Source organism: Carettochelys insculpta, chromosome 6 (assembly GCF_033958435.1).
Source record: "Carettochelys insculpta isolate YL-2023 chromosome 6, ASM3395843v1, whole genome shotgun sequence".
Classification (NCBI taxonomy): domain Eukaryota; kingdom Metazoa; phylum Chordata; order Testudines; family Carettochelyidae; genus Carettochelys; species Carettochelys insculpta.
The window spans coordinates 74,894,482-74,921,548 of record NC_134142.1 but is presented as its reverse complement, the minus strand read 5'-3'; the positions used below and the strand labels follow the sequence as shown (position 1 = coordinate 74,921,548).

General features: G+C 46.2%; 1 protein-coding gene across 8 annotated transcripts in view; it reads left to right on the top strand.

The window, feature by feature from the left end:
* Positions 1-27,067, top strand: part of PARVA (parvin alpha) — a 208,344-nt gene that overhangs the window by 94,582 nt on the left and 86,695 nt on the right. For all 8 annotated transcript variants that reach the window (XM_074997362.1, XM_074997358.1, XM_074997363.1 and 5 more), the window contains 3 exons: positions 22,738-22,827; positions 22,927-22,997; positions 24,099-24,201. In XM_074997362.1, coding sequence (XP_074853463.1) covers positions 22,738-22,827; positions 22,927-22,997; positions 24,099-24,201 — 264 coding nt within the window. The remainder of the gene's footprint in view (positions 1-22,737; positions 22,828-22,926; positions 22,998-24,098; positions 24,202-27,067) is intronic.

Here is a 27,067-nt window from a genome sequence, read left to right as displayed (position 1 = left end):
TTCTGATAATGGCATGGGATTTGGAATCAGGAAGTTTGATTTCTATTCCTGTTGACTGCAGGTAAGTCACTAGAGAGATATACTTAAATGCTCAGCTTCCCTTCTACAGCTATAGCTATCTCTCCAGGGACAGAGAAGCTGATCCTTGACCCAACTCAAAATGTTTTCTTCAATCTCTTTGGGCATCCCTTTCTCCCATCAGTGTAAAATGCATAGTAATAATTTCCTACTTCCTTTTCATGTTAAAATTAAATTCATTCACTTAGGTAAAACGTGTTGAGAACTTAAAATGGAAAGGTGTGTCTCATTGTCTGTATTAATTGAAGAATAACTCAGTTTCCACAGGTTCTCCTGGCCATACTGCTTAGACCTTGCTCTACCTCTGAGTTTTCTGAAAACACCTTCTTTTTACATTTCAGTTCATTTTCAACACAAAGCATGAAAACCATATTAGTGATCGAAAAAAGTAACAATGGCCCAGAATCTCAGCTGTGGCTAGTAAACATGAGATACAGTTGTGAAGGCAGAAGCTGTTGAAATAGAGCTTAACAGTTCCACAGGCATGTTATTACTAGTAGCAGCGAAAGGTCCACTTTGATATAATCAATGCGTAACAGTTATGGAGAAAGAATTACAAATACACTATAAAGTCATATAGTGCACTTCTACCTAGTGAGCCTCCATTCCCCATACACCATTAATAACTATGTTGGCCTTAGTCAGTATACTGATTGGCAACCAAAGCAGATATAGCTATCAATTCTAGATAAAAGGTTCTTCTCTTTTCTCCTTCCCTCTCATGTACTTTAGCTGTCCCAGGTTCCCTTCAAGCAAGGTTTTAGTTGCCTTGAGACCCTCTGGTTTGCATTCCTACTTGAGCCCACAGAGCAGAGTTTTGGCCATTCTATCAATTAGAGTCACAGGCCACTTAAGTTGTTAAGTAACAAGTCCCCCTTTACACCAAGACCATCACATTTTACTTAACATTTGTACTCTTTGTATCAAAGGAGACATGTGCCTTAGTACCATGTCTAGGAGGGTATCCAGGCCCTGTTCCGCCCTCTTGTGTCCCCCTTGCACTCCTTTCTCAAAGCCACCTCCCCCAAGTGACAAAACACAGGGGATTACTGAGGAGCCTGGTGTGGGTCAGCAGCAGGGATCAGACACCTCTCCCCATGCCCCCATGCTTACTATAGCAGCACAAGATGTGGGGAGAAGAGCAAGGCAGCAATCGGTGGAGCAGAGTGGGCTTGGGTCAGGTTACTTTGCTTCCTGCCACTACAGTGAAGCAGAACAACCCGCCTGGAAGGTGGCAGAGTGCAGAGCAGGTTGCCAGGTCACTCCACTTCCCATGGCTCCCACCACTGTGGTGAGTATAGGGGTGAAGGACCTGCCCCAGGACCGCAGGTAATCTCCGAAGGGTCCCAAAGCCCTGTGGATGACATTGGAGTTAACCTCAATGTGGGGGACTGTCCCATCCGTAGGACGTGTGGGGCAGCTGCTGTATAGTCTCAAAGCATGGGGCCTGGAGTACCTACTCTCACTGTCCTATGAACAGGAAGATCTGAGCACGATATTGCTAATTTCCACCCAGTTAATCAACACTTTATGAAGAAGCTGCAGAGTGTTCCAACTGATAATTATCCCACGTCTATTCCCTTGTCAATCATTCAGTTTAGCCCCTTGCATGATGTCTTTCAATAAGGTCCTGATGCAGTGGTCAGCTTGTGCTCCACTTGGGGTGTTCTACACCTGTTTTCTTTCAGGTGGACATATTTGCTGACCCAGTCAATTCTCCCTCTGATTTATGCTAAGAGAAGGATTCTGCTCCCAGGATCCCCTAGCATTTCAGGCAGATGCAGCCACATTTACCACATCATTCAGCATAACAACAGTAAGTTATCATCATCCAAACAGAGTCCACAAAGGATCTGACTGCAGCCCCTTGATTTCTGGAACAGGTCGTGTAGCTGAGGCATAGATAAGAGAGCATTAAGGGACTTTCTGCTAGTCAAGAATTGCCAGAACCCTAATTTGCTTCAGTTATGCTCCTTCCAATCCCTGAAATGTTCTTTTACAATGTTTACAAGGAATTAATCTTTTAATCTTGTTCTTTTAATCTGGACAAAAAGGATGGGTGCTATGTTGGATGAGGGCTTCTCTGTGCCAGGGAAATTCCGATGAACTTGTATAAACTTTGGATTTCTTTATAAAGTCCACCAAAGGGCAGCTGAAAATGAGGCATTCTTGGCCTTTTCAAATATATAAAGCAATGGAGTTCTTGGTAGAGGTATTTCTGTATCGTGATCTTTTAACATATGCTCCACCTTTTCTTACATTTTAGTTACATACTTTCTATATACTGCTCTTAACATCTTGTATTAATGCAGCATCATTAATTAGATAGTTATCATTGAGGAAGATGAGGAGAAGCTAGCGAAAATGATGCAGGTGTTAAATGAAGAAGGGAAGCGGTGCGGACTGATTATGAACATTGATAAAACAAAAACAATGGTATTTGGAGGGAAGGAAATAGGAAGGAAGATCAGTGTGGATGGTATTGAAGTAGAAAATATAGAGAAGTTCACATATCTGGGGAGCAATGTAATGTAAAATCTAGACGGTAAGAAGGTAATAGCGACTTGAATAGCGAAAGCAAGAGTGAGTTGGAAGGAGATGGATAAGATCTAGAAAAGCAAAGCAATTACTTAAGAATGAAGCTGAGTGTCTTGAAAACATGTATTCAGCAGCATGTTTTATGGATGTGAGACGTGGGTGATAATGAAAGATTCGAAACGAAGAATATTGGTGTTTGAAAGGAGTTGTTATAGAAAGGTTCTGAGAATAGAACGGATGCAGAAGGTCACCAATGAGGAATTATATAGAAAGATATACGGCCAAAAGAGAACCTGCTGCAGAAGGTTGTAAAACGGAAGCTACAACTATTTGGGCATATTTGCAGAATGAATGATGAACAAAAAATCATGACCCTGGTATTCTGCACAATGGATGGTTCAAATAGCAGAGGCAGACCCCGCAGAGAGTGGATAGATGAGATAGTAGATTGGTGCAGAGCTAGTTTACAGAAACTAAGCCACTCTGCACTGGACAGGGAACGATGGAAGGAAATAGTGAGAGAGGCATCAGACACCAATGGACGCTGAGCCCACAGTTATTGATGATCATCATCATCATTCATTAGAGGAACTGAATGCTCTAACTATATGCATATTAACTGAGCCTTGTAATTCCTTGTAAACTTGTCCAGTGCTGCAAAGAAGAATAGAGTGTAGAACAGGGGTCTGCAACCTGCAGCTCCAGAACTGCATGCTTCTGACACTACAATTGCAAAAGAACCCCAAACCCTCCCAATCAGTGTGCGCAACTGGAACTGACTAGAGCTCACTCTCACCCTGGCCAAGGTCTCAGAAGCCCTCCATTTTATGCCTACCACAAGGTATGGTTGAGATGACTGTAGAGTCTTATCCCATGTTCCGGGACATCCTCAGCCTGGACGTTGCCAGTGTCTAGACCAAGTCCTTACTGAGCGGGGGTCGACCCATTGTGGTGCTCATCTTGCTTCCTAAAAAGGGGGACCCCCATGATCTCAGGAACTGGCATTTCATCTCACCCTTCACCAGGGTCTGTGCTGACAAAAGTGGTCCAGCCAGACCAGATCTACAGTGTCCCAGGCCACACCATCTTTGACAACCTCTACTTGGTGCGGGATCTCTTTGTGTTTGGGTCTATCATTTGCCCTCCTGTCCGTGGATCAGGAGACATCTGGGTGCTGTTTGAGGGGTTGACTGGGCCCCCTCTTCCAACTCTGCCAGGCTGTCTGGGACCATGGATGGGTTGGGGCTCTCCCAGTCGTCTTGCGGTGTGACTGCAAGCATGGAGAGGAAGTGACGGCCCTATGGGTTATGTCCCCGAACCTCAGTGGGTACCAGCCATCCACCCCCTCTGTGGGCATGAGCCTCCCACCACCTCTGCGGGCACCAGACCCCCCCCAGCCCCTGTCCAATGGCACAGTGGCCATGGGGTATCACGAGTGCCGAGGGAGTCCTGGCCCATGTGGGGCAGCCCCGGCTGCAAGCCGGCCCTGCACACCCCATCCCTGCACATGTAGCTTGCAGTGCTGTCCACACACAGACACGCAATAGGAGGGAAAATCTTACAGCCATAGGTTCACAAAGGAGAACTTGAAGACCCTTATGACAGAAGAAAAATCTGAAAGTTCTATATAACTCATGATTTACTGTCAAGCAGCTTTGTCTTCAGACCATGAGATGTTTGTCCATTATGACAGAATCAGAACTACAGTCCTGTTTCGTAGACACACTATGATCTGTCCTGAAAAAGGACTTTAGTGCCCTTGCAAATGTAACATATATGCATTCATTTTCCTAAATCCACTTGGGAAGAAGGTGAGGCAGATGATGATTTTACAGTTAGGGCTAGCATTATTTTTTCTCTTTCAGAAATTAATAAATGAGCAGGAGATTCAGCAAATCCTAATCACACTATTAGTAGAACAAATGTGTGCCCTTACATTCCTAAAAACTATTTTTGTGATTTCTCTAAGGAGTATACAGAACATTTTGAACTGGAAAAGACTTCCTGGAACAAATCTTTGGTTTTGACTTTTCTTCATCAACACCTCATAGAATCCTAGGGCTGGAAGAGACCTCAGGAGGCTGTTGAGTCCAGCCCCCTGCCTAGAGCAGGATCAACCTTATCTAAATCGTCCCAACCAGGAGTTTGGCTGCATCTACACTATGAGATAAATTCAAATTCATTATCGATTTTGTAATTCTGGAATTTATAAGTTCAAATGTGACCATCCTCACTTCCCACGTGCTCCTCACAGTCGCCTCATTGCTGCCACACACAAATTGGCTAGTATCAGCTGTTGCAGTAGTGCATTGTGGGAACCTATCCCACAGTTCCCTCATCCCCATAACATTCTGAGTATGGTTGCTGGTCTTTGACATCATCTTCCCACATTGCAGTTTCCTCATTCCCTTCCCCTGCTAAGCAAACATCCATTTTTCCCATTGAAAGGAAGGAAAAGTAGGGCATCCACACAGATGGCAAAAAAGTTTACAGAAATGTCTTTCTTCTGTAGCTGGACTCAACTGGGCATCCACTGATGGCCCCACTTTTGTGATTGCATCTGATCCCTAAAAATATGCCAATCCCTGGATATAATACAGGGACCCTCAAAGTTAGAAGAAAGAGGATGGAAGACTCTAGGGAAAAAGATTTTTGGCTTTATTGAAACTAATACAGGGACCCCAGAAAGCATGAAAAAAGAGAAGATAGGAAATTTTTTCAGAAAAGAGAGTTGCTGTGGGTGAGTCTTTGGCTTCCCGGTGCACTATAAGTCTTCTGTGCAACGACTGTATTCTCAACTGGCCATCCATTAGTGTCCCACTTCCCATCATTTCATGTGATCCCTGAAAATAATACAGGGATCTGGACTGTATTGTAAAGTTCAAAGAGGATAGAAAAGTGTAGGATAAAAGTATTTTTGTATTTCCCCTCCACTACACGGATATTGCCAAGACAGTCGATGTCAGTGAAATAACATACAGTGAACTTATAACACAAACAGGAATTTCAACTAGACACCCACCCTCCCATGTTTATGAGGGGGTCAAGGCATGAAGACAGATAGCAGATATTAGGAAAAAGATTTTATAACTAAATTATAAAACCAGAAGGTGTCTGCAATGGACAGCAAGCTCACGAAAATATTTTTGGCAGTGTGTGTGTAGGAGGGGGGTGTAGTCTGTGGCTGCTGAAGTAGCTGAAGTACTCCCCCCTGAATATTTTAGCCACAGGAGGGAAGTCTTCCCCCAGCAGCAGCAAGCCCCACTATGGGTGTGAAGGGGGTTGAGTGGAGGGGCCAGTTGAGGTTGCAGAATGTTGAAGTAGCTAAAAAGGAGATGAGATTGTCAAATTAGGCCCACTGGCAAAGAAGACAGAAAATAATATAGAGGATGAGAACAATTTAAATTATGTATGTTCTGTAAAAGATGTCCCCAGCAGAACCTCTGCTAAGGTAGTTTTGGTATAAAACAGAACAACACAGAACAAATGTCAGTGTAGGTATAATAAGGAGATGGTGGAAGCCCCAAATCTCATTGACTGGGGGTGGGGGCAGCTTCTGGTTCCAGGGGCGGGGGAGCAAATGCTGAGGGCCCAGTTGACATGATACCTTCATGGGAAATCATCCTCCGACAGTTCATGAGACTTCCCCCCGGAAACAGCAAGCCCTGGTATTGGCGTGGGGGGCCAGTTGAGGTGGTCCTCCCCATGTATCTTAGCTGCCAGGGGAGACTTCCCCCCCCAGCAGCAGCAAGCCCCCAAATATCTTAGCCACTGGGGGAGGCTTTCCCACGGTGGCAGCAAAATTCCCAGTATCTTAGATACTGGGGAATTCTTCCCTACAGTGGCTGCAAGCCCCTGAATGTCTTTCCTGCCCTTGGAGCCCTAAATGAGTGTAATCTATGACATAGGCTACGTCTACACGTGCAGCCAACATCGAAATAGCTTATTTCGATGTTGCGACATCGAAATAGGCTATTTCGATGAATAACGTCTACACGTCCTCCAGGGCCGGCAACGTCGATGTTCAACTTCGACGTTGCTCAGCCCAACATCGAAATAGGCGCAGCGAGGGAACGTCTACACGTCAAAGTAGCACACATCGAAATAAGGATGCCAGGCACAGCTGCAGACAGGGTCACAGGGCGGACTCAACAGCCAGCCGCTCCCTTAAAGGGCCCCTCCCAGACACAGTTGCACTAAACAACACAAGATCCACAGAGCTGACAACTGGTTGCAGACCCTGTGCCTGCAGCATAGATCCCCAGCTGCCGCAGAAGCAGCCAGAAGCCCTGGGCTAAGGGCTGCTGCCCACGGTGACCACAGAGCCCCGCAGGGGCTGGAGAGAGAGCATCTCTCAACCCCCCAGCTGATGGCCACCATGGAGGACCCAGCAATTTCGACGTTGCGGGACGCGGATCGTCTACACGGTCCCTACTTCGACGTTGAATGTCGAAGTAGGGCGCTATTCCTATCTCCTCATGAGGTTAGCGACTTCGACGTCTCGCCGCCTAACGTCGAAGTTAACTTCGAAATAGCGCCCAACGCGTGTAGACGCGACGGGCGCTATTTCGAAGTTGGTGCCGCTACTTCGAAGTAGCGTGCACGTGTAGACGCAGCCATTGTGTTGCCTGGAAGCGTGGTCAACACTGAATGGCAGGCACGTCCTTTTAATGAGTTGGTGGCTACCCGCGTGATGCAGCAGAGCATGGGAAAGACCCAGATTGCATGATGCCTGTTGGGGAGGGAGGGAGGGAGGGGACTTCGCACACAAATGTAAACTGCTGAGAAGTTGTTTCTCGGCGTCTTATGCAAGCACGACCTTCATCACAGCCTTGTTGCCACGTTGTGCGTCAGGGCAACAGCTGATGCCAGGCGGCGCAGAAAATAATAAGTGTAGAGACAGAACCACAAACTCCCTACAGGGGCTATTTGTCATGGGTAGATGCATTCATGCTGGTAATAGCAAGGAAAGAGAGACATTTCTCAGGCTGTCATACTAACATGAGCCCACAGCCAAAGGCTTGCTGCTCCTGCTTTGAAATTCAGGCTTCCTGTTACTGGAGAGCAGTGGCCAGTGCGGAGCAGAGAGCGGCATTGTGGGTTGCATACAGGACACCTCTGGAGGCTAATATTCCATTTTAAGATGTGGCACTTCCACACCGGCCTTTAATCGAACTTCTGAATTTGAGCTTGACACTATACTTATCAGGTAACTGTGACTTTGTGATCTCAATATCGGTGCACCCTAAAAAGAGCTAATGGCATTTACAGTGAAGATGGTCATATGGTGATATTGAGCTAACTGCCTTAATTTCATGTTTATGTCATAGGCTGTGTCTACATTACAAAATAATTTCGAAGTTGCATCTACACACAAAATGCACCCTTCCTTACTTTGAAGTAGGCTTCCTCCTACTTTGAAGTTAAGTGTCTACACACAATTAGCCCCTACTTTGAAGTAAGGAGCCAGGAGATGATGCAGGCATGGGGTTGCATGGCAGACAAGCCCTTCCAAGCTCACAGCCAGCTGACCCCTTAAAGGGCCCCTCCCAACACCCACACTCTGCACGTGCTAAATGCTGCAGGGCTGCAGACAGCAACAGAGCACATGCTAGGGCAAAGAATCTAGCAATATGCCCAGTCCCACCCTCCCCAAGGATGAGGTCCTCTCCACCCTGGCCAGCATTCTGGCCGTGCTGTTCACCCTCTTTTTTGAGTGGTGCAGCCGGGTTGCCCATCTGGCCCTGGCCCTGGCCATGGCACTGCTACCCCTCCCCCCGGTCACCCCCGCCATCAGTGAGTGGTGGGACCGGCTGGTGCTAAAGGACTGGGATGACAAGTGGTGGCTGGGGAACTTCAGAATGACCCACCAGATGTTTGAAGACCTCTGCCACTGGCTCGCCTCGGTACTCCAGCACCGAGACATATGGATGTGGCCAGCGCTCCCTGTGCAGCAGAGGGTAGCCATCGCCCTGTGGAGGCTGGCCACCCCAACAGCCTCCTGTTGGCCACCAACTCAGCGTTGGCAAGGTCACCGTTGGAGTGATGAAGATTGAGGTACGTCTTGCCCCCACCATGGACCCACCCTGGGGAGAGGCTACTGGGCAGAGGACGGGGGCCCCTGGTGGGCAGGGGGAAAGAGGGCCCTGTTGGGGAGGGGGTAAAGGGCCCCTGGTGGGCAGGGTGCAGGGGGAAAGGGGATCCTGCTGGGAAGGGGGTAGGCGGTGGACAGCCTCCCAGTGTGCCATTCATGGAAGTGTCTTCCTTCCGCCCCTGCAGGTTGTCCAAGCCATCAGCTGGGTGCTCCTGCCACAAGTCATGACCCTGGAGGACCTAGATGCTGTCATCTCCAGATTTACGGACCTGTGCTTCCCCAGTTGTTTCAGAGCTTTGGATGGAATGCATGTGGCGATCCAGGCTCTGGACCACAGCGGGAGTGCCTACATTAGCAGGAAGGGGTACCACTCCAGGCCATGGTGGATGCAAGAGGCTATTTTCTGGACATGTGCATGGGGTGGCTGGGCAGGGCCCATGACGCCTGGGTGTTCTGAAGATAAGTGGCTTGGATGCTGGATGCAGAGGGCATGTATGTCCCCCCACGGGAGCTCCTGCTCAGGGCCATCATGATGCCCTCCCCTGCATCGTGGCCTACACCGTGTACCCACTGCACCCATGGCTCATGCAGCCCTATACTGGATGCACCATGCCAGCCAAGGACACCTTTAATGGTCACCTCAACCATGCCGGAGGCACAGTTGAACGGGTGTTTGGGAGGCTGAAGGGGAGGTTTCACTGCCTCCTCACCAGATTGGGTGTCAGCCTCCCGAACGTCTGCATGGTGATTGCTGCCTGCTGTGCTCTCCACAACGTCATGGAGGGCTAACGGGAACCCTTCAACCAGGGCTGGGCCACGGACCCAGGGGCCACATATGAGAGCTGCCCGCTGCCTCATGTCACAAGGCACAGAAGGATGGGGTCAGAGTCCAGGAGGCCCTGTGCCAGGCCTTCATTCAGGGCCTGCCCTGATCTCCCCAGCCATGTACCGCACCACCAGCTCCCCAACTTTCCCACCTCTCATGCCCCCCACCTCACCACTCTCCCACCAAGCACTGGGGACATGGGGTTAGGGTGGGGACATAGAACTTTACTACTGGGGAAATAAACTCATTATGCAAAACCAACTGGAACACTGTGTAAAACTATTTCTAGTGTGTGGGGGGAATGGCCCACAGGAGGAAGGTGGGGGGCTGGGTGAGGCGACTGAACTGAGAGGTGGGGTTGGGTGGGGGAAGATTCAGTCGCCCAGGGGCATGCGGGTCCAGTACCTGTGTTGGCCACGGCTGCCCCTAGCACCCCAGATCCGGGGTCCCGTGTGGGGCTGCGATGGGGCTGGGACCACAGGGAGGTGGGGCTGTGGGGTGTGCCATAGGCCCAGCTTCCTCAGGATGTGCAGAGGGTGCCACTGGGACTGTGCCAGGTGCCCCCACCTCGGCCAGCAGCCATCAGGCCAGTTCCAGCCAGGCGGATGGTGACAGGCCTGGTGGGCGGCTGCGGGGCTAGGGGGGGAACAGCCGCCAGAGGGGCAGCTGTGGAGGGAGTGGCTGCAGGCCAGGCTAGCGAGGGAGCAGGCAGTTGGGCAAGTTGGGCAGCCAAGGCCTGGGCCTCCATTTCTAGGCTGCCAGCCAGCCTCACCCACACCTCCCGCTCCATCACCGGCTTGTCCTGGAGCACCCCAGCCATCTCCCGCATGACTGCCCAGTTGGTGGCTTCCTCCTCTTCCCTCCAGTGCCATCTGCAGGAGGCCCTGCCATGGCCATGGAGGGATACAGGCTGGGGCAATGGGGGCTGCTCTGGTGGGCTGTGGTGCCTTCCTGGTGATAGACCTGTGAAGACAGGAGGTGACAGGGGGATGACTTGTAAGTGCTGGGTCCCAAACCCAGGGGGTCCAGGGCCTCCACTCCACTGGCCTCCATCCTGCTCCCCTGCTGCCTGATGGCCCATAGGCGCCATGGGATCCCAGGTGCCCAGGAGTTCCTGCCTGGTGAGGGTCAGCCTGTGTCCCCTCCCCCTGCCCTATCCCCAGGTATGCGGGCTGTTCTGGGTGGGCCCCGTCCCTGGTGACATCCTGCTCATACCATATGTACCTGATGTGATGTCCTGGGGTTCGTGCAAGGCCTGGTTGGAGGAGGCTCAGCTGGGTGTCCTGGAGGGGAGGGCAATGGCGAGGGTCCCATTGCTGGAGCCCTCATCATTGGCCTTGGTCTCAGTCGGCCACTCCTTGTGCAGGGGGCTCATGGTGGTGGAGGGGCCCACCTCATCCTCCCTGTCTGCAGTGGGGGCAGTGGCAATGTCCACCACGTGCTCTGGGGTGGCTGCCTCCCTCTGCCCGAGGAACCTGTGCAGCTCCTGGTAGTGGGGGCAGTGGACGGGCCATGCCCTCGACTGGCTGGCAGCATTGCAGACCTTGCTATAGGTCTGGCGGAGTTCTTTGGTCTTGATGCAGATGCTGCTGCCGGTGTGGTCGGGGTGGCCCTGGGAGGTGAGGCTGCTGGCCAGCCAGTCGAAGGCCTCACATTGTTCTGGCAGGAGCCAGTTTGCCAAAGTACATCCTCCTACCCCCACAGAGTGAGGAGGTCCCTCAGCTCTTCCTCGGTCCAGGTGGGCCCCCTCCTGGCACGACCCTTCCCTGGGTGCTGTGAACCCTCAGGCATCTCGTCCAGGGCCCTCGCGGGGCATCTCGCGTGCTGCCATGGTGGCCAGGGGTTGCAGAGGCTGGCTGGTGCTTCAGGCAGGTGCTTCGAGCTCGTGCTGCCCCTGCTTGTGGCACAATCTCAGTTTCCTGCCTGGGTTTGCTTCCTTTAAGGCAGCCGGCAGGGAACATAGAGCCCTGCCTGGACTAGCTAGACTGTCTCTGTCCTCCAGGGCGAGGAGGGGTGGGGTGGAGCACCTCCTTGGTGGACTCCTTACTTCAAAGTAAGGAGTGCAGAGCGTCTACACATGCTGGACTTTGAAGTTAGCCTTTGAAAGTGTGTGTAGATGCTCTGCATGCTACTTCGAAATAGCAGCTTACTTTGAAGTTAACTCTGAAGTAAGTTTGTAGTGTAGACACAGCCATAGTGTAGACATAGCCTTTTTCATACCCGGATTTAAAAACCTTGTGTTGATGTTGGATGAGTTATTAATTGCTTGGTAATTCAGAGAACATTACGAGAAAATCAATGTGATAAAATAAACTTTTTCTTCCAATTTTTGGAAACCAAATATTGTAATGAATGTCCGCTTTCTGCTGGCTGGAATTAGGACTCCTCCTGTCTCTGCTTATGACTCTGTTGCAGGCAGCTAAGTTTTTCTTTTTGCTCAAGTGACAGAAGCCTGGGCTTTGGAGAGAGGATCTGACTTCCAACATTGCTGTTACCATGAAGTTCTGAGTAGATGTGGTGTGCAGCATAGTGAGAGCTATAAGTGCTAGTTGGCAATAGATTTGTCTCAATGATAAATATAAATTTTTCATGCAGTGGTATTGGTAGCAGACCAAATAATAACTTACAGCTGTCACTTGCCACTGCAGACTTGCATAAGAGCCAACAAGGCATTAAAAATCAGGCTATTTCCAGGAGCTTTCTTTGTCATGGTATATACTGATAGACATCTGGGCTGTGTCTACACTAGCCCCAAACTTCGAAATGGCCACACAAATGGCCATTTCGAAGTTTACTAATGAAGCGCTGAAATGAATATTCAGTGCTTCATTAGCATGCGGGCGGCCGCGGCACTTCGAAATTGACGCACCTCGCCGCCGCGCGTCTCGTCCTGACGGGGCTTCTTTTCGAAAGGACCCTGCCTACTTCGAAGTCCCCTTATTCCCTTCAGCTCATGGGAATAAGGGGACTTCGAAGTAGGCGGGGTCCTTTCGAAAAGGAGCCCCGTCGGGACGAGATGCGCGGCGGCGAGGCGCGTCAATTTTGAAGTGCCGCTGCCGCCCGCATGCTAATGAAGCGCTGAATATGCATTTCAGCGCTTCATTAGTAAACTTCGAAATGGCCATTTGTGTGGCCATTTCGAAGTTTGGGGCTAGTGTAGACGTAGCCCTGGAGTGGTTATAAAATGCCTGATTGGTATTATTTGTCCTTCTGGGGGAAGATTAAGAAGTAATTTGGATTCTTATTTTCCCTATCCACCTCATGCTTTTTCAAGTATATTGAAAGCCTGTACTTGAGATGATGTGTTTTAATAGATGTGTTGAGAGAATGCAAAGGAATGGATGTAGTCATTGGCACCTACATTAGATTGAGACTGCATCATTTCATACCTGCTATAAATCATGAGGGAGTGCTGAGAAAGGTCCTCTGTTCCAAACAGAAAGTTGAAAGCATGCAAAGGTTGGAGCTGAGTGTCACATAGGTAAGGTTTATGGAAACAAAAATAATAAAACCAAAATCTTTGGAGCTACCTTTTACCTGCTATCCTTTTACCCGCTCTCTTTTTTTCAGGTTTACCCAAGTGATTTTGTAAGGAGTCCTTTGATTCTTCATATGTCTATTATTCATGATGTGTAATCTGTTTATTTTTTCCTTTTTATTCCATGGGAGAAGTCAGATAACAGCAAACAAAGTATTTAAATACTACTGAATAGCTTTAGACAAACAAGAAATGTTCAAGGCAATAAACAATCTGTACTATATACAAGAAAATTAAATTGTAGGATTCCCTCCTCTACCACACACACCACTTTTGCTAGATTTTGTTTAATGGACACATTATGGACAAATTAAACATCCACAGAAAATTGATCCTTTTTAGAGAATGACTGCTAATGCAGAAACATTGGGGCTGCGTCTACACGTGCACGCTACTTCGAAGTAGCGGCACCAACTTCGACGTTAGGCGGCGAGACGTCGAAGTCGCTAACCCCATGAGGGGATGGGAATAGCGCCCTACTTCGACGTTCAACATCGAAGTAGGGACGTGTAGACGATCCGCGTCCCGCAACATCGAAATAGCGGGGTCCTCCATGGCGGCCATCAGCTGGGGGGTTGAGAGATACTCTCTCTCCAGCCCTTGCGGGGCTCTGTGGTCACCGTGGGCAGCAGCCCTTAGCCCAGGGCTTCTGGCTGCTGCTGCTGCAGCTGGGGGTCCGTGCTGCATATACAGGGTCTGCAACTAGTTGTTGGCTCTGTGTATCTTGCACAGTTTAATGAAAGTGTGTCTGGGAGGGGCCCTTTAAGGGAGCGACTTGCTGTTGAGTCCGCCCCGTGACCCTGTCTGCAGCTGTGCCTGGCTCCCTTATTTCGATGTGTGCTACTTTGGCGTGTAGACGTTCTCTCGCTGTGCCTATTTCGATGTTGGGCTGAGCAACGTCGAAGTTGAACATCGACGTTGCCAGCCCTGGAGGACGTGTAGACGTTATTCATCGAAATAGTCTATTTCGATGTCGCAACATCGAAATAAGCTATTTCGAAGTTGGGTGCACGTGTAGACGTAGCCTAGGTGAGACACATTGTTGCAGCCCAGTTTGTATATTTACTTTTTACAAATGATTGGCTTGGAGTCAGCAGTTAATGGAATGAGAATGATATTCCTGTGCAGATCATTTCCTGAAAAACATTTTCAATGGCAAGCATATCTCTGCTTTTCTTCCCTCATTTGTTATGTCAGCCAATGAATGGGGAGTAATATTTATAAGGTAAGCTTTATGTTCTAAAACACTTTGAACAATGATCCCCATATAAAAAGTCCCATTTGTTATCTTTAGGCTGTTTTGTGCTGTAAATATCAAATTACTGGTAGGTACCATCTCATAATTTGATAACTTGTAAACATTTACATATTCACTGGATCATTCTAATACCATATGTAAAATGCGGGTTCATTGTACATACACTGTCTTTTGTGTGAGTTTCTTTTGTCTCCCAATTAAGGATGAGCTGCCCAAATATATATTAAGTGAATTATCCATTCAAGAAAATTAGGTGCTAATGTTTTAGTTTTTTCTTTTCTTTTCCCTGTGTTGGTTGATAACCTGTCCTTGTACTGATAGAATGTAATTTTTGAATCATCCACAAAAAGTTATACCAGTTTGCTTGAACAAATGGTATCATTTGTAAATTTTACATTTGGCACTTTGAAAATATGCCTTTTCTCTCTTCTACCCCACTGCTGAGCCTGGATTTTCTCTCACACCAATGTAAATTAGGGGTAACTCTACAGCAATAAGTAGAATTACATTAATATAAAACTAGAGTATATGAGAGGAAAAACTAGACTTCTTTTGGGCCAGGTCATCAAGTGATATAAATCAGTATACCTCATAGACTTCATGTTGATTTACACCAGATGAGAATCTGACCAAGACAGATTATTGCTTGTTAGACGAAAGACATTAAAACTGCATTCTTAGTGCCTGTTCTGGCAAAGACTTTGAAGTCAGTGAAATAACTTAGATGCTGTTCCCAGGCATAAGTGTTTACAGAATTGAGACCCTGGGTCCGTGAATGCTCCCCAGAAAACCTGTACATCATCAGGGAGAATAGGAGGGTGAAATAAGTGATCTAATTTTTACTCCCCTGAAAACACTGGGGATTTTCAGACAATGGAGTGGGAGTTCTCTCCCTCTGTTACTTAAAGGATGGTGAAGGTTTTTTAAAAGGAACCATGGGAAAGCATGGGGGAAACCAAGTTTTTGCATGTTTTTAATCTTTTTCAACTGGGAAGAAGTCTAAAAACAGTTTCCTTCCCATTTTTTCCTACTTTCTTACAACTGACCCCCCCACCCCCTCCAAAAAAGAGGAGGGGTAAAGGGATAAGGAGGGAGCTCCAAAGATTTTGTTTCCAAAAGCCAAAGCAAAAAGGCATTTTAAGTTGAAATGAAACTAACATTTTCATTTTTATTAATTTAGATATGTGCTGTGGAAACTTGACTTTACTATGCTTGACTAACAAAACAAAAAAGCAGTCGAGTAGCTCTTTAAAGAATAACAAAATAATTTATTAGGTGATGAGCTTTCGAGGGGCAGACACTTCTTCAGATCTGGAATAGTGCTGTACTGAAAATGGTAGTGAAAGGCTGTGTGTAGACTACAAAAATAACTTTGAAGTTGCTTGCTTTGAAGTACAACTTTGAAGTAAGCAGCTTCAAAGTTAGGCATCTACGCACACTCTACTAACTTCGAAGTAGGGCACTACTCCATTCCCAGGAATGGAGTAAGGATTTTGAAGTTGGGCTCCTTTACTTGGAAGTAAGGGAAAATGTGTGTAGACTCTCTCTTCGAAGTAGTGCCTAACTTCAAAATTAACTTTGAAGTTAGTTCCTAATGTCGATGCACTCAAAGTGAATTGGCATGATAGTTTTATAACAGAGAGGCCATGTCTTCAATACAGAAATACCTTTAAAGTTGGGGGGAGGGATAGCTCAGTGGTTTGAGTATTAGCCTGCTAAGCCTACGGTTATGAGCTCAGTTCTTGAGGGAGCTATTTAGGGATCTGGGGCACATAGTTTATTTTTTAAAAAGGGATGGTGCTTAGGTCTGCCAAGAGGGCAGGAGACTGGACTCGATGACCTCCGGAGATCCCTTCCAGCTCTATGAGATGTGTATCTCCATATAACTTCAAAGTAACAGACTTCGAAGTTGAACGTCTCCATACACCCTATGTTGAAGTTAAACTTCGAAGTAAGGCACTACTCCATTGTTGGGAATGGAGTAAGGACTTTGAAGTTGGGCTCCCTACTTCAAAGTTATCTTCAAAGTAAGGGAAAACGTTTGTAGACTCTCTGCAGGCTCCTTCGAAGTAGCTCCTAACTTCTAGCTTCCTAGTGTAGATGCACCCAGAGATACAAACAAAAAAAAATTGAAATTAAAACTGACAAATCAGGTACATAGGACAGAAGGGCTACGTCTACACGTGAAGCCTACTTCGAAGTAGCTTATTTCGATATAGTGACATCGAAATAGGCTATTTCAATGAATAACGTCTACACGTCCTCCAGGGCTGGCAACGTCGATGTTCAACTTTGACGTTGCGCAGCACCACATCGAAATAGGCGCAGCGAGGGAACGTCTACACGCCAAAGTAGCACACATCGAAATAAGGGTGCCAGGCACAGCTGCAGACAGGGTCACAGGGCGGACTCAACAGCCAGCCGCTCCCTTAAAGGGCCCCTCCCAGACACAGTTGCACTAAACAACACAAGATCCACAGAGCCGACAACTGGTTGCAGACCCTGTGCATGCAGCATGGATCCCCAGCTGCAGCAGCAGCAGCCAGAAGCCCTGGGCTAAGGGCTGCTGCACATGATGACCATAGAGCCCCGCAGGGGCTGGAGAGAGGGTGTCTCTGAACCCCTCAGCTGATGGCCGCCATGGCGGACCCCGCAATTTTGATGTTGTGGGACGCGCAACGACTACACGGTCCCTACTTCGACGTTGAACGTCGAAGTAGGGCGCTATTCCTATCCCCTCATGGGGTTAGCGGCTTCGACGTCTCGCCACCTAACGTCGATGTTAACTTCGAAATAGCGCCCGACACGTGTAGCCGTGATGAGCGCTATTTCGAAGTTAGTGCCGCTACTTCGAAGTAGCGTGCACGTGTAGACACGGCTAAGGAGGGGCAAAGAGTGGGGAAGAGGTGGGAGAGAAAATTACTTACTGCAGTATTTTTAAAAAACCCTCATGATTGTTTGGGACCTGACTTATGAATTGGAACACTTGAGGTTGACACTGTGATGCTAACCTTTCCTACATCAGCTCTTCGAATCAGAGTCTAAAACCACTCCCAGCAGGTTCAGTGGCACGTTTCCAGAATCCAGCCTTTGTTCTTTTGATATTTGATTTAATCTTGTAAGTGCAAAATCAGTAATGCTGTGGAAAGAAAAACCTGCAGCATACAGAGAAGAATGCTTTTAATGCTACCACATGACATATTTGTTTTGCAATACTATCGTAACATATATCTCAAACCACAGGGAGCCAGTCAGGTAACACTGCATTTCTGAGCTCAGTTATATTGTAAGAAGTTTAATGTCAAGTCTGAAAACCATAAGCCCCTTCCTACTGAACTGAAAAAGTGTAATGCTTTTGACAGCAAAAAAAAATAAAAAATAAAAAAATAAAAAAAAATAAAAATCCAAAGGAAACAGTCTAATAAAAGCTGTGTGGAGTAACAAGGTGCGTGTACTAGATGAATTAAGCCAAGTTAAACTGTGCAGGGAGTATTCATTTTCTTATGTGCTCATCAACTTCCATTGATTTCAATGGCAGTTGGATGCATACATCAAAGGATAAAACTTGGTTCATAGCACTCAAGAGGATTTGTTAACACAGGTTTATGATCTTCTAATGCTACATTTTCTAAACTTTTAAGGACTTGATGCAGCTGTATATAGCTGCTATGGGTGCTGTTGATATAAGCCTGTGGGCTCCATAGCTCTGGGGCCAAATTCACTGTGGGCACAATGGCCGTGTCTACACGTGCCCCAAACTTCGAAATGGCCATGCAAATAGCCATTTCGAAGTTTACTAATGAAGTGCTGAAATGCATATTCAGCGCTTCATTAGCATGCGGGCGGTTGCAGAGCTTCAAAATTGATGCGCCTTGCCACCGCGTGGCGCGTCCAGACGGGACTCCTTTTTGAAAGGACCCCGCCTACTTCGAAGTCCCCTTATTCCCATCAGCTCATTGAAATAAGGGGACTTCGAAGTAGGCGGGGTCCTTTTGAAAAGGAGCCTCGTCTGGACGTGCTGCGCGCGGCGAGGCGCGTCAATTTCGAAGCGCCGCTGCCGCCCGCATGCTAATGAAGAGCTGAATATGCATTTCAGCACTTCATTAGTAAACTTTGAAATGGCCATTTGCGTGGCCATTTCGAAGTTTGGGGCACGTTTAGACGTAGCCAATCAGAGGTAACTGATTGGTTACTGGTATATGTAGAGCAATGCTTACTTACTCCAGAAACAATTTAGCATGTGGAAAATAATCACAAGTATGAGAGGAAACAATCTTTAGTAGGAGTTTTAACAGGGAATATATGAGAAGAGATTTGTCTGTGCCAAGTGTAACTTCACTGTCCAGAGATCTCACAGCAAGGATAAATTCAGCCTTTAAAACCACCCAGCACAATGGCCGCATAAACAACTTTGTGAATATAGGGACATATTCACCTTCTAGTTATAAAATCATAAAACTGACATAAATCCATTGAAGTCCTTAGCACTACTCCTGATTTTAAATGAAAATAATGGGCTGCCTCTACACTAGTAAGTTCTTTTGGAAAATCCGGCCCTTTTTTGAAAGAACACGTGGAGCATCTACACATAAAATGTGCTCTTTCAATCCGAAATTAAAAGACAACTGCTCTTCTTCTGGAAGCCCTCTTCTGCTCCAGGATCAGGAAGAGCGCCTTCTTTCGAAAGATTCTTTAAAAAAAACATGTATAGATGCTCCATGGGCCTTTCTGTTGAAAGAGCAGTCCACATGGTGCTGGATTTTTCAATCCCTGACCCATTCTTTCGAAAGAGCAGGGGCTGTGTGGATGCTCTTTGTCGAAAGAGCAGATCAATTTTTCTATCTGCTTTTCTTGGGTGTGGATGCAATCTTTCAAAAGAAGTTTTTTCAGAAGATCTCTTCTGGAAGAACTTGTTTCAAAGGAACACTGTAGAGTAGACATAACCTGAGAGGAGAAGTAGCCTATGATAGCCTAGATCACCAGAGCAGAGGAGGCAGCATTGTAGTTGAGCATTTTGCATTCATGCCCTGATGCTGTGATCCAGTGACTCAGGCCAGATTCCAATGTAAAATAGCAGAGCCTGGTGGATGTGCTACTTAGGGTACATCTACACTACAAAATAGAGTTGAATTTTCAAAGTCATTTTTTTACCACTAGGTTTTATAAAGTCAAAGTTGAGCATCTATCCCTGCTCACAAAGTCGACTTGCTGTGTCCCCACTAAATCACCAAGGTTCGACTGTTGCCACAGTGGATTGTGGGCACCTATCCCAAAGTTCCTTCAGTCCCATTGCATTCTGGGTTTGTTTGTTTGTTTTTTGTTTTTTGCCAGTACATTATGGGTGAAAAATGCCCTGGAAGTGGTTGTGGGCATGTGATATCATCTTTCCAGACTGTATTGCCTTCATTCCTCCCTGCTGTTGAAAACAAATGGATATTTTTCAGAAGTATCTTTCCCCACTGACAGAAATAGTTTGTCGTCTGCATTAAGGAAAGAGGCAGCTTTTACAGAAGAGTTTTTCAAAAGAGTTTAAATTGACATTAAATACAAGTGAAGAGGAACAGAGGCTGAAGAAACTAGGTTTGAATTAAAGAGAAATTTGTGAGCTGTCGCCACACAGAAGTGAAGAATCATAATTTTTCAGAAGTCTGTTCCCCTCGTGAAAATGCACCAAACAGAATGACTTCAGTAGCTGAAGCCCATGATACCCAAGTGGAACAAAGTGGTTCTATAAATGAGTGAAAGAAAGAAAACTATTGAATCCAGAAAGCATTGGTGTCTAGTGGTTAGTGTGACTAGAAAAGAAGGAAAGAGAGAGGGTGTTGGTTTCTAGTGAAAATACACTGAACAGGCATCCATGTGACTAGTGAAAGACTTCATATTGTTCTCAGGGAAAGAAGATACAATGAAAAAGCAGTAGTGTAGAGGTAGTGTTTCTGGCTGAAGGAGCAAGTCTTGAAGTAAGAGAGAGAGATACCTGTGAGTCATCACCACACAGAAGTGAAGAACGCTGTAGGTAGGACATTGCACTGACATCTCCAACATGAGGTGAGGAGACCGTTAGCACTAGTAGCTCCTGACTCATCATGAATCCCCAAGACTAAATAGAAGAGAACGGAAGAAGTAGTAGTAGCTCACGAAGAGAAGGAAAAGTTAAGGAAGCATTAGAAGATAGAAAACTTGCAGAAGGAATGAAGGGATTCCCTTACCTCTTCTAGTAAAGAAGCCCTAGCTTCAGCAACTACCTGTGTGTGAGGGGGAAGGGAGAGAGAGCCTATAAGCTCCATTCCATCATAGAACATCTTCCCCTGAGTCTCATGATTTGGGAAGGGAGAGCATTTCTTATGTCCCCCGTCACATTCTGGTTCCATGCCAGTGAGGGTAAGCCCTATCAATCAGTGAAGCCCCACACAGGACAAGACATGGCGCTGCCTGCAGGCATGGTCCGCACTGCCCAGTCACCACTTGGTGTGGTGTGGTGGGGGCTAGCCATGTGGTTGGGGAGAGGGGCCTAGCCCGCCAGCTGCATGGCACTTTGGGGTAGGGGGGCAGCCCTATAAAACGTGAAGCAGAGAAAACAAGTTTCTCAGCCTCTCAAGCTACACTGTGTGCAAGGAAGAAGCTTTCACCCCATGCAGGACAGGACATGGTGCTGTCTGCAGGCATGGTTGACATTGCCCATGTATTGTGGTGCGGTAGGGGCTAGCCATGTGGTATGGAGGGGGCTAGCCTTGGTGGGAGACAGCTCTGTAAAATGTGAAATGGAGAAAACAAAAAAGGAGTCCTGTCGCACTTTAAAGACTAACAAAATGATTTGTTGGGAGATAAGCTTTCATGGGACAGACCACTCATTCAGATCTCAAAATTTCCAGATCTGAAGAAGTGGGTCTGTCCTACGAAACTTCATCACATAATAAATCATCTTGTTAGTCTTTAAAGTGCTACAGGACTGGGTTTTTTGTGAAGATACAGACTAACCTATCGGAGAAATCAAGTTGATCAACCTATTGGAATGGTTCAGTCATGTGGGTGCTCCCAGAACTCTTGATAACAAGGTTATTTTTCTTCTTTATGATCTAATGTAGACATAGCCTTAGACCAGCTGTCAAAGAACCCAATGGGCCCTTCTGGTAGTGGGTGATTGTTGCAGTGTAGGGTGCTTTAACCAGCTCTCTTAATCAGCCAGGCCTCCTTTGCCGTACAGGGAGAAGTGGGAGCATAAATCTTCCAGTGGGTGAGATCCAGTGATTTAGAGTAGTATTCATAGAATCATAGAATCCTAGGGCTGCCATGAACCTCAGGTCATCGAGTCCAGCTGACTGCCTAAAGTAGGATCAACCCTAACTAAATCATCCCAGCCAGGACTTTGTCAAGCTGGGACTTAAAAACCTCTAAGGATTGAGATTCCACCTCCTCTCTGGGTAACGCATTCCAGTGCTTCACCACCCTCCTGGTGAAACAGTTTTTCCTAATATCCATCCTACACCTGCTCCACTAAAGTGCTATAACTCAGCTGTTTTGTGCATATTTAGATTTTTTAAAGTAACCTCAAGGTTCATAGGCAGCATCTCATTTTTAAACCCCAGTCTCTCCTCTGGGTTAACTTCTTCCTCATAATACTACAAAACAATGAATTATTTTATGTCTCATTCACCTGTGAAATGTCACAGTTAAATCACACAAACGTTCCCACAAGCCTATATAACTTGCAACAATCACCCACTACCAGAAACAGCCCTCGGAGTTATATTGACAAGGGATTTCTTCAAAACTGTGCTGCTGACCAGGCCAGTCTTTGGACTTGGGCCTGAAAAAGAGGTCATTTATTGTTTTCTTCCCAAGCTGTATCTAATGCCTTTTGGGTGCAATCAGAAACTGGGCCAACAACTTTAGCAGCACAGTGTAGGGGCACTGGATTGGTACTGATTCAGGGAGGAGCAGGCCATCCCCCATTTCTTGATGCATTGTGATTCTACTTTCAGGAGCACCCTTACCTGATTTTGTTTAATCACCAGACTGGAAAAGATCACAAACCACATTAGTATAGCTGGTGGAAATGATTATTTCACTTGGCCCAAATGGGTTTAGTAGTAAGTACCAGTTTGGTGACCATAAGAAACATCAGCTAAACCTTTACAGATATGACAAAGAATGAACCTGATCTTCCTGAAAACTCATTTCTGTTGTCCCATTGTCCTCAGTTTAATTAACCATATAAACCCTACTCATGTGAGTACATTTTTGCTCGACTGTACCTCTTATTTTTGTTATAACAAAGGGCCAGGCAATGGATTCATATTCTTTCTTACACATAAATGACTATAATTAAAGTAACTATTAACGAGAGTGAAAAATAAGTAAAAGTGGACTGAAATTTGACCAAGCTCTTCTTTTTCATTTTCTAGTGTCTGAACTACAGGAAGAAGGAATAAATGCCATTAATTTGCCGCTCAGTCCAATTCCATTTGAACTAGACCCTGAAGACACAATGCTGGGTAATTCACAATAATTCTACATCCTAACATAAGAGCTGATAGAAACCGTAAAGTTATAAATGTTCAATTTTTGTAATTTCTTTTTAATACAAATTATAGAGGAAAATGAAGTCCGAACAATGATTGATCCAAATTCAAGAAGTGACCCCAAATTACAAGAGCTAATGAAGGTAATGGAAAGCATGCACACAATTTCAGATTTCACAGTACAAATAAAGCTTTTTTTATTTTTACCTGACTTCTTTCATCTGAACATCTCAAAGTACTGTATGAACAATTAACTGTGCACATGTGGTAGGGCTTGTATTACTGCCTATGCTGTGACTCAGAGGCCATGTCTACACGATCCAAAAACTTCGAAATGGCCATGCAAATGGCCAGTGCTTCATTTGCATGGCCATTTCAAAGTTTTTGGCTTGTATAGACGTAGCCAGAATGTTTAAATGCTTTGCTGCTACAGGGACACAGCCCTCACACCAACAATCAACAGACAAGTGCCAGCAACACAGGCTGTTTTGGGGAAGTTTGGGCCTGGGCTGGGGTCATCCTGCAACAAATAACCAGGGCTGGATGGAGATGCTCTCTTGAAGTCAGGTTGCTGAGGTTTGAGCACTAAACCAGGACTTCACAGTACACACTGTGTACTGTTAGCTGTTGGTATTTGGTCTTTGAGCCCCAGCAGAGGAGATGGTGGCACAAACTTACACTGGTTTGGGGTGAATCACCGAAATGGGACAGCACACGTCCTAATTAAGTAGGTAAAGTATCAAATTTTAGATGAAGTAAAAAGAAGTTAAGTGATTTATAGAAGGGTTCATGCGCTAGTCACAGAGTCTGTGCTAGAACCCAGGAGTTCTGAATATCAAACCACTCTAATCAAGCAACTAATCTGATTTCCTCTGTGGTTTTTCGCTATCTTATACAAGTAGTTAGCTTCTTTAGAGGCTGACTCCAGTAAGTTTCTCCTCTCACTAAGGGCTTGATATAAAGCTCTTTGAAATTAATGAAAAGACATTGACCTAAAAAGACTCTGCATTAGTCCTAATTTCTGAGCTCTGATGATGGGGCAGGGCAACATCTCCTCTGTGTCTTATCCCTTTCTATGCCTGACTCTCTCACATTTGCTCCTCTTGGAACTCTCCATCAGTTCAGCGTCTTGCAGTACTGGTGTTCTCTTTGTTGAGACTATGCTATGTTGTATAACATGATCTAATGTTTACATTGTAAATATACAATACAGACACCTGATAAATTTTGTGTTCCTCGTGTAGGTATTAATTGACTGGATTAATGATGTACTGGTAGGAGAAAGGATTATTGTGAAAGACCTTGCAGAAGACATGTATGATGGACAAGTATTGCAGAAATTGTTTGGTAAGTAACTAAATATATACTGTTGGTACACTTTCAGTGAGTGGACCACTCATTCCTAGTTAGAAGAGGCTTGGTATCCTTTTACATTTGTGGCCCTAAAATGATGCAAAAATAGCTGAGTGTTATAAGACCCTCAAGCAATAGGCTGCATCCTGTAGTATAGAGGAAGCACAGTTTTCTCAACTACGTTGTGCTGCGTGTTACATTGTAGTTAATAAGAAGACCATAAAGCATACCTGGGATGCTAGTCTTGGCACCAAATCTCTCTCCAATTAAATGCATTATCTGCATGTCTGTTGTAAAAAATCAACTATATGAAAAGTGGAAATCAAGTGTGAGTGCGAGGATGTTGCTATTACAGTGGTGGATGTTTTTAATCTAAGCTGGTTCTATTGTTCAGTTTATTCACATCTCAAAGGCCCTCCGGAAAGTTGAAGTTTCTCTCTGATTTAAGGTCTGATTTAGTGTTAGCGAGGTAATGATGCCCAGTGGACTGCAAACTGAACTGCAGCTGAGAAAGAAAAGACTATGAAAGCAGAGCTGGCATATAACTTAACTGTTGACCTAGAAGCCCCTTTCTTAACAATTACAGTTTGTAAAGTCAGCAGTAAAATCCAGTATCTGAAACTAATCTTGAAACATTCTATGAGTAGTTCTAGTGAAGATCATGCAGACCAGATCCATAAAGAAATTTTGCCTCTATGAATGATTAAGAAACTGAACACATTGTGATGCAATTAATATAGCCTTGTTCCTGCTATTGGATCCAGTTGGGCAGAGCCCCACTGAGTTCTGTGCAGCCCAAAAGCCCATCAGGCACAATCTAATCAATTTACTGTGGAAATTAATATTTCATTTTCTTATTCCTGATCCAAAGCCTGTTGAAATCAATAGGAATCTGACCACTCTGGGTTGACTGATGAGAAAGGACACAGAGGAGGCATCAACCATGTCACTGCCCCCTACATGACTCCTCCCCATATCACCCAGGTGAGGGCCAGGACAATGTTTCCTGTGCCCCAAGCTCTGCTCTGCCCTTGCGCCACCTATCTCTGTGCCTGCCCCACCCCTGCCCTCCCTTCCTCCTGCTCTTCCCCCTCCTCCCCTGCCCTGCCTCTTCCCTGCTTTCCTGCTGCTGCAGCCCGGGGACTGCAAGAGCAGAGCACTGCAAGAGCAGAGCAGAGCACCCCCCACCCAGCACAGACGTTGGTGAGGGGAAGTGGAGTAGTGTGGCCCTAGCTCTTGGCTATGTTACTCCCCTGGCTCTTGGCTATGTTACTCTGCTTCCCACTGGTGAATGTGGTGAGGGGGCAGTTCCACCTCTCCTCAGAGTGACATGGCTTGGAGCCAATGAAATTAAGCTGTATAGCTCCTCTTCCCCATACCACTGCTGGTGAGTGCTGTGGGGGACTGACCACTGCTGCAGGTGCCAGGACACCCTACTAGTTCCCTGGGCTGCCTAGAGGCGCTTGCCCCTCGCCCTTCCTGTCCACGGCATTTGGAGGGGTGACATCCCACCTCCCACCACACATCATCCCTGCTTTCACTGGCTTTGAATCAGGCCTCTAAAGATTTAAGACCAGGATCCCTCTCTCCCCATGCAAGAGGCTTGTTGCCCTATGTTAATTCCTATAGGAGTAGCCTGTTAGGCTCCATTCCTTCTCCTGTTGGAAGATTTGTCACTGACATAATTAGAAGCAAGATAATCTCACAAATTGAATAATTTCTTTTGTGAAAATAAACGGATGAGCAATTAACTTTTTTATTTAAGGTGATGGTATCAGGGAGGTTTGTCACTTAATTAATTTATTATCACTTTATCACTTAATCACAGTTGTGCAGAGTTTGGCAATTTAACAAAAATATTATCAAGCATTGTCTTTGCTAATAATAATAATAATAATAATAATGGAGTCTGATTCTGCTACCACTTATGTCTGATTAATTCCATTAACATCATACAGTTACTCCTGAACTGGGACAATTGGGCCTATTGGACTTTTCCCATTGCTTATTATCAATATTAAAAGCACCTTTGTTTTTAAATGATGTCTCCATTGGTAACACACAGTGAGAGTTTAGGATGTAACATTCAGAGCAATGCCTGCGAGTCCAAAGCCATCTCTGTATTAAATTTCATTCTATCAGTTTCCAAAACTGTAAAATGTGGATGATTATATTTGCCTACTTCACAGGGAGTGGACCTACACCCCCCCATGGTCCATTCCTTGTCATGGTGAGGTGACTTTTGTGTCCCAATGACCCAGAGAGCTATGCCAACAGGAGCTACAGGTCCTCGAAGGGTCACTTAAACTGGGCAGGTCAAAGGATAGAGATCCAACAAATTTGGGTCACTTCTCCCCAAGGTAAAAGTGGTTGATTTAGGTTTAACAACCTTTTCCAAGGAAGAGGGGGAAGAAAACGTTGTAGAAACATCTACAAAGACATCTACAGCTACACAAGTCTTGGGAGGAGATGGCAATCTGCATGGATTGAGTACGAAGCACTATAGGAAAAGCCAAAAGGAAGCTGCCCTGCAGATGACCCTTCTCTCATCCAGGACAGCCAACCAGTTAGGTACGTGGAATGTTTGGACCTATATCAAGTGGGGAAGGCAGCACAGATTGCAGCAGAGATGAAACAGTACAAGCTTGCAATTTTGGGCTTGTATGAGACAAGATGGACACAATCTGAGCATCTACGTCTGGCAACAGGTGAACCCCTTATATACTCATGTGAAGAAGACAATGTGCCACACACAGAAGTCTTAATGTTATCAAAAGAGACATATGGTGCTTTAATGGAGTGGACAGCAGTATCATCACACATCATCACAGCCAGATTCTACACCAAAGTGCGGAAGGTA